This window comes from Cannabis sativa, chromosome 8 (assembly GCF_029168945.1).
Source record: "Cannabis sativa cultivar Pink pepper isolate KNU-18-1 chromosome 8, ASM2916894v1, whole genome shotgun sequence".
Classification (NCBI taxonomy): Eukaryota; Viridiplantae; Streptophyta; class Magnoliopsida; order Rosales; family Cannabaceae; genus Cannabis; species Cannabis sativa.
Window position 1 is genome coordinate 37,022,664 of NC_083608.1, and position 13,775 is coordinate 37,036,438.

Below are 13,775 nucleotides of genomic sequence, written 5' to 3' on the forward strand. Positions count from 1 at the left end.
AGATGCAATCTCCTAGATCGATAATCATCATCCGAAGTCATGATGAGGAATATCAACCCTACATTTGAGACATGGCATCACTCAATGGTCTTAGATCAACTCAGAAAGAATCTTCCCAACATATTACTGACATTTATAATATTTTATTATTTTAAGAGATCTCCATTCCTAAAAATAGGAGACCCTTCAAGTTCATTTTCTTTACTTTACATTATCATTCTCACTTCAAAGCTTCTTTGTTTAGGCTAGGAGCTTTTCTCTCTAGAATATGAGTTCTCAAGCTCTCTCTTTTTGACTTAAGACTTTATTCTCTAGGTCAGCCTTGTAACGCTCTTGGCAGACAACACTACTCTCAGTGTTGTTTGATTAATAAAAATTCTAGTAGACGTAACTCTATTATTAATAAAGTTGGAAAGGGGGGAGCGGGGAAGGGGTGAAGTAATATAAAAATAGTGTTCATTGTTTATGTTTCACTCTCATTCTTCACAGTTTTTGCTTAGCATACAACATTGTCGTTGATGATCTTTTAGTGTCCATACAATATAATCTTTGAAAATGTATGCGCTTCTCTATATATAACTATTTTAGTTTTTTTTTTTTTTTTGAGAGAAATAACTATTTTAGTTATATATGTAAAATTTAGCTAAAAATTCAAAATATCAAACTCCATCAAATAAGCTAAGCTAAAAGGTATGTATAATGTATTTTAGTTTTGAGCTAAGCAATACTTTGCATTTGAGCATATTTAATCATTTTTTTTTTATTCCTCTTCCTTGCTTTCTCTGTCCAGTTGATTCAGTTTTGTTTCCTTTCTGTCGTTTTTCTATCATTTTACTTAATATAAAGTGATGTATGGTGTATGTGATTATGGTGAAATTAATTCATTGTTAAAAAAATACTATTTAATTACATTAGTTTTTTGTATATTCGACTGGTTTATAGAATATTTTTCCAAAATTGTGCTTTGTTATATCAAAACAAGTACTGGAATGGAGCAGTAAATTAAGTTTAGTGAATGTATGAAGAAGTACAAACCTGATTTTGTCTACGATTGTGGTCTTCATTTCTTAATGCTAGAGTTCAAATCCCAGTATAGAGAGAGATACATTATATGTAACTACTACACAAAACCGTGCATTTAGGATTCTCGGGGTGACATCAAAAATTTATTGTGTCACTACTGCACAAGACATTATTTTTGGTGTTAATAAAAGTGGGTATATAACAAGTCCTTTTAAGTCGTAGTTGGGCCCTCGAGTTTAGTATTGTAATCCCTGTGGTTAGAAGAAGAGGATGAAGCTAGGCGTCCCTAGTAGTAACGTCTGTACGCGCAAGAGGGCTCACTAATTATGAAACCCATTACTTTAGCCAACCAAATTGAGGAAAAGGTTTGACAAGATTCCAGGTGCAAAGACTATTTACAATACATTTCCCAAGGGTCTTAGCTCCCTTGGAACAGCATCAAAGTTTCCAGCATTTACATCTGATTCAAGCATTGGTCTTTTGCCAATTTTCCAAACTATGCCTTCTGCAAGGTGTTCTTTATTTGGTGTCAGCATCACAAAATTAGGATCAGCTCTTTGGTAGCTGCGAAACACATGAAAATAGTTTAGTGTAAGGTTAAGCCATTCATATCAGCAATGAATGATAATATATGGACTAGTGATCATGAGTACAAATTCATGTATCCTCCTCCCTCAGTTGCCGTCATATCAAATAGATTGGGTAAGGAAATTATGAGCAATGCATCAGCTTACCTGGCTTCCCTGAGGTGCTCAACACGTAAACCAAAACCGTAAGCCGTGTTTCCAACAGTGTGGTCTCTTGTAGCTGCAAGACAATGATCTCAATTGATACTTGTTGCAGACTTGGATCAGGACAGCAACTAATTACTTTCTTTACGTCATAGAACATCGAACAATATTTATATGATATAATCAATGTGTTCTTGGAGTGACTTCACCATGTTATCTCAGATTTTCACAGCTTACCATCAAGCTAATCATATACCTAGAATTCCTTTTATTATTTTCTGTGGGAACAAGAAGAAAACAAGAGACAACATTTCCGCTGGATAGTCCTTGATAGTAGCAATTTCCAAGCCATTACTAATCAACCAGTACAATATAAAGTCACCTTTAAGAGAAACACTTTTTTGGCTTGTAGTGTGAATTTTGTACGCGAGTATATCTAGATCTATAGTAACTGTAAGCATGTAGAGATTTAAATATTCAAGAGTGATTACATTATGTACAGGTTTTACCAACAAGAGGTACCTGAAATACTCAATGTGAAAGAAGGTTTCCACCATGATTTGAATGCACATGTCCCAGATGAACTGAGAGGACCCACCTTTCCCTGCATACGTAATTTTTGATGTCAGCTGAGCATGTTATCATCGTGAACAAAAGCATCAGAACAGAATAATAATACCTTCAGCAGGAAGTTTTTATTGGCTTGCCAAGATGCACCAATTTGAAAGGTAGAATCGTGCATCATTGATGTTTCTTCACCATCAATGCTTCAAATAGGAAAAAAGGGCATGATACAAACCAAACAAATAAAGGAAAAGGATATCAGAAGGAATAGAATACCTTGTCTGCAGTTCAAAACCGAAATCTATATAGTTTGTAATTCCAACAACTTCACTTTCTTCAAGAGGGTTCTTCACCTGTTTAGTTAAAGCAGTTCAGAGCTTGTTATATCCTAGAATAATAAAGCAAGACAATTAAGGTGGAAGAATGATAATGACACAAAATTTAAAACAATCATACATAATAAAGACAAAATTGAAATTAAGATAAAAGTACAATGAGCCATGAATCATCAAGAGAGAGAGGAAAAGAGATACCCGTCTTTGGACTACAACGTGTTGATAGAATGATGCAATAAACTGCGAATAAAATTCAGGCATGAGACGCCTTGTTCATCTAGTTCATATTCCTCACAATTCATAAGATTTGATTTTATTTCAATTAACTATCCATGTATTAGAAGGCAAACAAAATATATATATGTATAAAGTAGCTCATCAAAGGATAGATTTTTCATGAAAATCTATATTGGTAAGCAATACAAGGCAAACAGTTGAGAAAAAGGGAATGCTACGAATAAAGTCAAAAAATATAGAACAAAACCTGGGAACTTTTAGCGAGTTCAAGACAAAAATTGAATGATGGACTTAGAGGACTGCCTGATCCCGCTCCATAGCCAATCGCCCCACTCCAATTCTTCAAATTTTGATACTTTGCACTATCTTTGCTTCCATCTGAGCAAAACATGGGGAAGGGTGGGCATCAACAAGTGTGAACAGCACAATATATTTATTTATGTCCAAAATGATATCTAAATCCTACAAATGCAAACTGCAGGGCTGAGTTTACACATCTATGCCCAACCCAACAGTGGACATAGAATAGCATCACACTTAGGACAGATAAAAACAATAATATAAATTTTCAGTCACAATGGCGCAAGGCAACAGATAAGAAATCTTAGCTCCAGGAACCACATCATGAATTAGCCTATATACTTTGAACTAGAGTTGGAAAAAGAAAGAGAAAAAGAAAAGGAAAAGGAAAAAATAAAGCTTACGGTCGGGCTCATACTGCAGTCCAGCAATTACCCTTCCCACCTTACTCACCAGCCATGCGCTTTTTGGAAATTCATCTCTCACTGCAAAGTATGACAATTATGAAGAGTTCAGTTCTTATGGTACCAAGTATGTTTGGATAGAAGTAAACAAGCAAACGGAAACAAAATTCAAGGCATTCTAGAAGTAAGAAAGATGGTAGAAATAAGATAGTATCACTACAAAACCAAGACCATTACTAAAAGATTAAACGTAAATGAAAAAGAAACTCATAAATTTGATTTCAGGTCACATACAGGAGAAAGGCATGCATGTAGCTCCAAACGAGAAGTTTCTTGAACCATATCTCAATCCCACAACACCGTAGTCTTGAGAAGATACTCTACACTAAATAGGAACATTTCATCAACAAAAAAGTAACGTGTGCACACTCAATCTAAACCAAAATAAAAATCTCAAATTTGCCTAAAACAATTCTGATATAGCTGCACCTTTTCCTCATCAGCAAAGGGAAAACGCCAAATCCTCCAATTCCAAGTTTGGGGTCAAAAAAGCATGATCTCATTTGCAAAACCCTGATCGAAAGAAAACATTGGAGTATGTCAAAAGATACAGTTTTAAGTGAGCCTAAATAAACCATTTTTTGACAAAAGAGCTTCTTACGGATCAGAGCTCGACACGTAAAGGTCAACAAATGTATGAGGGTCATCAATATCCCTGCAAAACCAAAACAACAAGAAGAAAAAAAGGATCATAAAGAACTTGTTCTATACAATTTTAACGTTCAAAGAGCTACATAACAGAAGCAATTCATTTGCAAAATAACTTTACTTGTACAATACCGTTGCCAGCGGAAAAATGCATTGCCAACAATACTCTTCTCAGGTTTGTGATCCAACGGACCTGAAACCTAAACCCAATTAAGGAAACAAGAAGAAAAAAGGAGTATCCCCGCATTCCAAATACAAGAATTAACATTTAGACTTTGTTTACGAATTCACAATGGCCATGAAAAGAATAGGAATACAGGGAAATTTTCGCTTTCTCATCTATCCATTCACGTGTCTATATATACATTTATGGAACAACAAGAACTAATTCGAAACAACATTAATAATAATCAAATGTAAGATGTAAATAAATGGAAGAAAAAGGATACAGTAGCAACCAAATCGACATGGGGATCATCGATTGGCTTTAGCATTATCATTGTCCTGAAATGTTGAGCTTCTTCGAAATAATCCTCGAAGAGGCATTTCAAAGCAAGCTTCCCAAATAACAAGTTATACGACGACTCAACCATCCTGTAATACAAGGAAGCACTAAGTTGAGTTCAAATTGAACAAAAGCATCAAAATCACTGAAAATGTGGATGAATGAGGATAAGTCACCTGGTACGTGCAGCGAGAGGAGGAAAATCAAAGAGTGGAGGGACGAGCACCATTGGCGGTGGCGGTTCCTTGTCGAAGAAGTTGCCCATTACAGTCTTGTATATATGGCTAGGGTTTTTTAAGGGCGTTGATAAGAAGAAGAAGAAAGTAGCCTAATCAATTTCAATTCCTCGCCTGCTGAATCGGCTCTCGCTCCCTCTCTTGGCCTGAGAAACGTGTCAGTCGCGGCAACCTTCTCACCTTTGGACAGAACAAACCAAGCAATCCGGCGGGATTACGCATTCCTCACATATGGGCTTGAGCTATTCTTATAAATACAAAATGGGCTTAAGCAAAGACAACTTTGAATTACACATTTACAATTGGGGTAAGTTGAAAAATGCCTCTTTTATTCATCAATTAATCAAATTTATCTCTAATTTTATATTTATTTGAAACATACCTCTTTTTATATGTATTGTACCCAAAATACCCTTACATAAGAGAATCACATGGAGAGTATCTTGAAGTGACAGGGGCAAAATTGGTACAATGTTTAAAAAAAGAGGTAAAAATGATAGATTTTAAAAAAGAAGGTAAAAATAAAGGAGGACAATATAAAAAGGGTATAGAGTGTAATTTCCTCTTTACAATTTTTACAAATGTATTATGTATTAAATATGGGGTTTTAGCATAGTTATCTTCGTTTGGTACAGTGCATTGTATTGTGTTGAATTGTATTGTATTAGTATATTTAATACAATATTATGTTTGGTATTGACTTGTATTAATAGATTGTGTAAAATTATAATATATTTTCAATACACTCGACCACAAAACTAACTACGGGTCGGGTCTCGGGTCCGGGTCCGGGATCGGGGTCTGAGTTTGAGTCCGAGTCTCGGGTCCGAGTTAAGGTCTGAGTCCTAGGCCCTAGGTCCCAAGTCAGGGTCTGAGTCCCGGGTCTGGATCCGGGTTGTTGGGAATATTTTATGAGGATCTAGATTTACTAACAAGTATGTTGATTAACATCCTAAATATGAATATCTCTAAAACAATGAAACTAAACATTAAGAGTTTAAAAAACCTTACATTGATTGCAGCAGAATATAATGACTCATTTCGCTCAGATCTCTAACCCTTGTTGCTTTCTATTGCTAACAGGGCGGGGCGGGGCGGGTGCGGGGATTTCTCCCCCAGCCCCATACCCGCTTGTTAAATTCATCCCCATACCCGCCCCAATACCCATTTAAATTAAAGCGAGGCGGGGCGGGGATTACCCGAAGAGGGAAGGATTCCCATCGGGTACCCATTACATATATATTTTTTTAAAAAAATGATGTCTCAAGGTGAATTAAAAAAAAATAATCATAAAAACTCAGTAAAACAATAGACTTAAGTGGAACAGTGTGTATAGTAAAGAAAAAAAAAAGAGTATAATCAATAAAAAACCTAAAGTATGAAATTATTTTAAATGTAGTAGTTATAATTTTAAAACTTAAATATATACATATATCATATCGGGGCGCGTTCGGGGCAGGTATCTATTCCCCCGCCCTTGTACCGTTTCCGACTCGGGTATGAATCTTTAAACTCATACTCGCCCCTCGCCCCCGCCCCCGCCCCCGCCCCCGCCCCCGAAAGTCTACCCCCGTACCCCCCCCCCCCCCCATTAGAGCGGGTACCCGCGGGTATAATTGCCATCCCTATCTATCGCAGAGTATTATCAAGATCTGAGCCTCGATCTCTTTCTCTCCTTCGGGTTGGTTACAACCATCTTACTCACTATGATTGAGTACTTGACTTGCTATGTCTGGGCATGGCACTCTATAACTATAGGCTCGAATTGGATAAACAGTGAAGGAGGGTTTGAATCACTATAGAAGGTGTCTCTCATCTACTAGTTGTCAGAGTATGAAAACTAGATTTTGGCAAGTTGAAAATCAAGTGCATGAGACGAGAGCATCATGTTCCTTTTATAGTGTTTCAATTAGGGCTTAGGGTTGAATTACATGGATTAAAAAAGAATAAAATATTAGGCAAAAATCACTAGAGTGGTTGGCCACTTAAGGACCACTTTCTAGTTATAATTTTACCACTTTATTTCAACTAAGTCAATATCAATGGTTGATCATAGGTCTATGGATCTTAATCTTGATATGGTTAAGTTCAGCTTAGTTGTATTATTTATGTTCTTCAAGTTGTTCGTGGATACTAACCAATAATTTTAGCGGATATTTACATCTTGGGAACATGGTAGTTCAATTGAGTGAGAGCGTTAATTATAGACATGGAATCTATAGCTTCTATAAGTATTTAGAAGTGAAATAATGATTTTCTTAGAGCTTGGCTAAATAGAGATAAATGATTAAGATCTCATTTCAGTTATTATATTAGTTTATTGAAATATCATTTATAGGTAGCTAAGTGTTTTGAGGATAAAATACATTAAAGGGTAGAACGGTAAATTTGTCCCTATTCAATGTAGATCATCTATAGAGGATCTTTGACCATTAGGATTGTAACAATAGATAATCATATCGTATCTATTTCGTGGTACATATAGAGCGTTCTATATAATTGAAAGTGCTATTCAATTCTAAATCTATAGTGGCGCAAGGCGGAATTAATAAGTTAGAGAATTTACTTGGTGAATTCTAGATCTACTTATTGAAAGCTCAGTTATATAGGCTCATGGTCCCCTCACTAGTTGATATAATACTGCTTGCAGACTCAGTTAATTAATTTTAATCAATCAATTATAATTCTAAAATTAGACTATGTCTTATTTATGAATTTTCACTAAGCAAGAGCTTAATTGTGAAGAAAAGAGATTTTGGAGTCAATTTATTAATTAAGAGATTTTGCATGGTCTAATTAATAAATTATATAAATGACAATTTTATATGATAATTAATTATAGTTATTAAATAAATAGTTTTGGCATTTATAGGATTAAATTGGAAACTATGGTATTATTGAAAGAAGAATAAGTGGTTGAAAAAAATGGTAAAATTGTAACTAGAAAGTGGTTCACTTTGTGGCCGCCTTAGAAGTGATTTTTGCTCAATATTTTATTCTTTTTCAATCCATATAATTCAGCCATAAGGTTTAGTTGAAACAATATATAAAGAACATGATGCTCTCATCGCATCCACTTTGTCAACTTGACTTTGTTAGGTTTTGTGTCCTAAATAAAATCTATTTCAATATAATCAGATTTACTAATTAATAAACATCAGAAATAACATTTTATGTTGCATGGTTCATATGATTTATTTCATAATTGTTTAATGTATAAATTCTATTAGGTCCAGAACATATGTATTTGTTCATGATTATAGTGTTGTCAGCACAGTGGAATATAATCATGATTATATGTTTAAAAGTTTAATTCCCTGATTTCTCAGTTCACTGGATTTAGACTGGCATAATAATCAGTGCTAGGTATGCTTACACCTAGGATAAGTGTTATGTTCTTTCCAGGGTATTGGCAAAGTTTACCAGTATCGGATGTATGGAGTATACATTGGAAGGGACCGATATTGAACTTTGATTAGATATGATAAATTTACAGTAATATTTATTCAATACAATATCACCTAGTTGATCTTGGATCAAATGATCTTAATCCTGATATGATTAGGTTCAATCTCAAGAGTGTTATTCATGTTCTTTGATTTGTTAGTTAAGCCTACTTTTTGGTCAGGGTGATAGTACATTTTGGGAACATGGTAGTACAATTGAATGGGAGCGCTAAACATAGATATGGAATCTATAGCTTCTATAGGTATTTAGAAGTGAAACGATGATTTCCTTCGATCTTGGCCGAGTAGAGATAAATGATTGAGATCTCATTTTAGTGATTATGTTATTTTACTAAAATATCATTTATAGGTGGTCAAGTGTTTTAAGGATAAAATACATTGAAAGGGTGTAACGGTAATTTTATCCCTATGCAATGTAGATCATCTATAGAGGATCATTGATTATTTGGATTATAACAATGGATAATTAATAGTGTATCTATATCGTGGAACATATAGAGCGTTCTATATAACTGAGAGTGCAATTCCAAGTTCTATGCGTGGATGCAACAAGGAATTAATAAGTCAGTGAATTTACCTGGTAAGTTCTGGGTCTGCTTATTGGAAGCTCGGATATATAGGCCCATGGTCCCCATACTAGTTGAGACCATACTGCTTGTAAGACTCAGATAATTGATTTTAATTAAATCAATTATAATTCTAAAATTAGACTATGTCTAGTTTATGAGTTTTCACTAAGCAAGGGCTTAATTGTGAAGAAAAGAGATTCTAGGTTTTATTTATTAATTGGAAGACTTTATTATGTCTAATTAATAAATATATTAAATGGCAATTTTATTTGATAATTAATTTTAATTATTAAATAATTAGTTTTGGCATTTAAATGGTTAGAATTGGAAAAGTGTCATTTTTGAGAAAATAAGGGAAAATTGTCAAAAGTGAAAAAATTCTCTAGTGGGGCCCATTGTATGGCCGACCACTATAGATGGAATTTACACTTAATTTTTCTATTATTTTAATGCCCAATAATTCCTAACCTAAACCTAGTGGTTGCTTATAAATAGATAGTGATGACTCACACTTAATGATTGATGAAATTTCACTTTCAGAAAATTTTCCGAGTCTTCTTTCTATTAGGCCGAAACCACATCATCTCTTCTTCTTCTTCATAATTTTCATTCCCTTGAGTGATAGAGTGAGTGTCCACACACATCAAGTGGTATCTCAATCATAGTGTGGAAGACTGTGAAGAATCCAATCAACAAGAAGGAGAATCGGGCTCAAGGAAGGAGAGAAAGAGATCCAGGTTCAGATCTTGATAATGCTTTACTACAGAAAGGAATCAAGGGCTAGAGATCTGAACGGAAGGAGTCATTATATTCCGTTGCACCAATGTAAGGTTTCCTAAACTATATATGTGTTTATTTCATTGTTTTAGAAATTCATATTAGGATGTTAATGAAACATACTTGTTAGTAAATCTAGATCCTGGTAAAATATTTTCAGCAGACTTTTCAATCAAACTTAAATCTAGTTTTCATTCTCTGACAACTAGTATATGAGAGACACATTCTATAATAATTCAAACCCTCCTTCATTGTTCTTCCTATTTTGGCCTATAGTGATAGAGTGCCATTGTAATACCCTGGAATTAATAAAATGGATTAGCAAAATCCTAACTAGTTAATTGAGTATTATTGTGGAATTATATTATTATATAATTTATTATATGTGAATTAATATGAGATATGACATGTTAAGACCTCGTAGGTGAGCCGGGGGCATTTTAGTAATTTTGACCCGAGAAGGGTAAAACAGTGATATTAATTTATTTACGTGCTTATGGACTATATTATTATATAGTATGCTTGTGTTGTTCTTTTTCAAGTGTGTTCTGACAAGTTGGCGCAGTATAATCACAATCGGGTATTTCGGGCCGAACTGGGTTCAGGGCCGAAATACAATTTTGGGATTAATTATTGGCATTTTATTTATGTGGGAATAATCTGAAAATTAATTGAATTTATTTGTGTGTGCAAGTGATTATTTTACCCTTGAAATACTTATGTGGGTGTTTTATGGCTTTAAGGGCAAATGAGTAATTTTGCCATTTTGGAGTAAGGTTCATAAAAGGGATTTTTAGCAAAATAAAGATTTAATTTTCTGCATTTTTCACAGCCCTATAGCTGAACCCCCTTTCTTCTCTAAACTCCTCCTAACTCTTGATTTTGGGTTGTGCTTGCTTGGATTCAAGCTTGGTGTTGGTGGCTTTTGTGTTTGAGAGTGAAATGAGTTATTTTTGCATTTTAAAAAAGAAAATTTTTGGGCTTTTTCCTCTGCCCTAGCTGAACCCCCTCTCCCTCTTTTCTTCATATTTTTATTTTACTAGTGTTGGAAAATTCATCTTGAAAGCTTGGATTCTTGGTGGGTTTTGTGCTTCGCTTTGTTTGGAGCTTGAGGTAGTTATTAACCCCTTTTGTTTGCTGATTTTTCTTGCTGAAATTTATTGTTCAAAATCATGAAAATAGTGTATGATGTTCTTGGTTTGCATGTGGGGAGAATCAATATTAATCTTGAGAAATTTGGGTGTGAATTGCTTGGTTTTGTAATGGATTATGTTAGTTGGGTTCTAGATGAGCTTTTAGGGTGATTTTCATGTTTAAATTCAAGTTTTTGTTTGATGTGTTGTTGCTGGAAAAATAAGTTTGATGCTTGCTTGAAAGTTGCTTGAAGGTTCAAGTTCTTGATTAGGAACTTATGATGAATTTTGCTCTAGGTATGGAGTTTTGATTTCATGTTGTTGAATTTGAATTTCTATGCATGTGGATTGAAATTTTAAGCTTAATAATTTGTGATTTAACTTCCTTTTGTGGTTGTTTAATTGTATAAGAGGTTATGTTAGATTGAAGCGGGTTGAAATGGATGAGTTTAGGGGGCTGAAATTCATTGTAAAATTCTGATTTTTATGTTGCTGGTTTTTGGTGTTGTTGGAGAGGGAATTAGGTGTAATTCCTCTCTAATTACTTGGTTTATGCTAGGTAAAAGTTTGGTATGATTGTGGGTTGATATAGCATGAAAAATTAGTATTTTTGGATGCATTTTCGTGGCTGGAAACTGGTTTCTTGGGGTTTTAAACCCTATAGCCGCGACCATTTTATGGCAGCATGTTGTGTATTTTTTAGGTTTTTGTTTTGGTCATAACTTTTGACTCGGGACTCCGTTTGGGATGTTCTTTATATCGTTGGAAAGCTCTTTCCGAAATCTATGTGAATATCTAGAATTTAAATGCCAATTTTATAATTTGTGGAAATGAATTTAGTGGTTAACCATATACTTGTGTATTTCGGGTTTGTGACTAGGATTACCGGCACTTGGTCAGGAGCACCGGGGGATTTAGAATCTCCATATTTGCGGGACATCAGGTAAGATAGTAGTTAGCACGTAGAGATATGCGCAATGGCGCTTATATAGAATGTGATTTATATGATATACTAGAAACCGGGATTAGAGTTATTACTCTAAAGTGAGCGGTTTATTGGCTTAGGGTTATTACCCAAGTGAATTGTTAATATGTAATTGTTATGCCATGATGTATATAGATGTATATTGAAGTAAAGGGTTATGTGTTCAAGGCATAATCGGGTTGGACTCAGTAACTAGAACCGAGATGAACTGTTCTAAGGCCTTATTGTAAATAGACGTGTGAGCGTAACACGTAGGTCTATGCTATATAGACATAAATAGGCGTGTGAGTGTAACACGCGGGTCTGTGTCTTACAGACAAATATGAAATGGCATTAATATTTATGTGATGTGTTAATTATGATTATTGATAATTATATTGTCCTTCTGGGCTTGGCTCAAGGGTGCTCTACTGTGCAGGAAAGGGTAAATCGGTTTTTAATCAGCCATGAGTGTAAGAGCTGGACAATGAATGTACATGTTCGGCCACACTAGACCAAGCGGGTTGGGCTCTACCAGTTTTGAAACTTTTGTAACTCTGTTTTGCCGTTTAGGTCGGGTAAGGGAAAAGACTTGTAATATTTTGTAAAACAATTCTTGGGATCCCGAAACATGTAACTTTTGTTTGTAAGGTTAAAATTATTACAAGTTTATTTTCATTCCGTTTTCGTTTAAAGTTTAATTTCCACGCTTATTTTATTAGTAATCTCGTTTAGGGGATTAGGGTTTCTTAATCATCTTGGGTAGCTTTCCTAAATGTTAGGGCATTACAGCCATGCCCACACAAAGCAAGTCAAGTACTCAATCATAGTGAGTAAGATGGTGGTAACCAAACCCGAAGGAGAGAAAGAGATCCAGGCTCAGATCTTGATAATACTCTGCGACAAAAAGAAGCAAGGGTTAGAGATTTGAGCGGAATGAGTCATTATATTCCACTGTAACCAATGTAAGGTTTTCTAAACTCTTATATGTTTAATTTTATTGTTTTAGAGATATTCATATTTAAGATGTTAATTCAACATACTTGTTAGTAAATCTAGATCCTGGTAAAATATTCCCAATAACTTGTATCAAAGACATTACATTTCAGGCGGGAGAACATGTTTTTCCTGTGAGTTTCTCCAGTAAAGGGATAAGGCACTTTGGAAAGAGAGGCAAGTTAAGCCCTAGGTTCATTGGGCCATTTCAGATACTCGAGAAGGTCGGGCAAGCAGCGTATCAGCTAGCCTTATCACCAACGTTATCGGCTGTTTATAATGTATTTCATATTTTGATGTTGAGGAAATATGTTTCAAACCCGACTCATGTCTTGAGTTACGAAGCCCTTGAACTGTAGTCAGACTTATCCTATGAGGAACAACTAATTCAGATCCTCGACAGGAAAGGAAAGAGTTTTTCGAAACAAGACCATAGCTTTGGTCAAAGTGCTCTGGAAGAACAGTAAGATGGAGGAAGCCACCTGGGAATTAGAGTCTGGAATGAGGACTCAATATCCAGAGCTATTCAGGTTAGATTTCGGGGACGAAATCCTTTTAACGAGGGGATAATTGTAATGACCGCATTTTAGAATATGGATTAGTAAATGTAATTAGCATTAATTATTAATATTTTTATAATTATACATAATTTTATTATGATTTGGGTCTCATTATTAGAAACGAGCATTAGAGTTATAATTTCTCAATTCCAAAGATTTTATTAAACTCTAAGAGTATTATGTAGGGCAATTTTCATTTATATACAAATAAATGTACAATATTACAAAAATGTGCAAAAAAAACAAAGTACATAATTCTATACAAT

General features: G+C 34.6%; 1 protein-coding gene and 1 long non-coding RNA gene across 5 annotated transcripts; one reads left to right on the forward strand and one right to left on the reverse strand.

Annotated features, from left to right (window-relative positions):
* Nucleotides 1-990: 990 nt before the first annotated feature.
* On the reverse strand, nt 991-5,307 carry LOC115701057 (uncharacterized). 4 transcript variants are annotated; one of them, XM_030628748.2, is made up of 14 exons: nt 4,984-5,307; nt 4,752-4,896; nt 4,435-4,502; nt 4,256-4,309; nt 4,084-4,167; nt 3,889-3,974; nt 3,595-3,675; nt 3,138-3,268; nt 2,852-2,893; nt 2,595-2,671; nt 2,434-2,521; nt 2,277-2,358; nt 1,758-1,830; nt 991-1,587 (listed from the first exon to the last, which is right to left on the reverse strand). In XM_030628748.2, the coding sequence occupies exons 1-14, from the start codon at nt 5,070-5,072 to the stop codon at nt 1,419-1,421; spliced, it is 1,269 nt and encodes a 422-aa protein (XP_030484608.2). In that variant the 5' UTR covers nt 5,073-5,307; the 3' UTR covers nt 991-1,418. The 4 variants fall into 4 exon arrangements, with proteins under 4 accessions (XP_030484608.2, XP_060957912.1, XP_060957913.1 ...); XM_061101929.1 differs by lacking the exon at nt 4,984-5,307 and adding an exon at nt 4,620-4,657 and having other exon boundaries at nt 1,040-1,587; nt 4,435-4,495; nt 4,752-4,892; XM_061101930.1 differs by lacking the exon at nt 991-1,587 and having other exon boundaries at nt 1,761-2,010.
* Nucleotides 5,308-10,502: 5,195 nt separating this feature from the next.
* On the forward strand, nt 10,503-13,609 carry LOC115701085 (uncharacterized). The gene is made up of 4 exons (XR_004008496.2): nt 10,503-10,969; nt 11,870-11,932; nt 12,393-12,918; nt 13,063-13,609. It is a non-coding gene; the product is annotated as an uncharacterized LOC115701085 (long non-coding RNA).
* Nucleotides 13,610-13,775: the final 166 nt, after the last annotated feature.

What these genes read in the sequence shown, in the direction of transcription:
- LOC115701057 (XM_030628748.2), bottom strand. Translation starts at nt 5,072, where the DNA reads ATGGGCAACTTCTTCGACAAGGAACCGCCACCGCCAATGGTGCTCGTC. An exon ending in GCATTTTTCCGCTGGCAACG is followed by an intron (nt 4,310 to 4,434) that starts GTATTGTACAAG and finishes TTGGTTTTGCAG; the next exon opens with GGATATTGATGACCCTCATA. An exon ending in GGTTTTGAACTGCAGACAAG is followed by an intron (nt 2,522 to 2,594) that starts GTATTCTATTCC and finishes TCCTATTTGAAG; the next exon opens with CATTGATGGTGAAGAAACAT.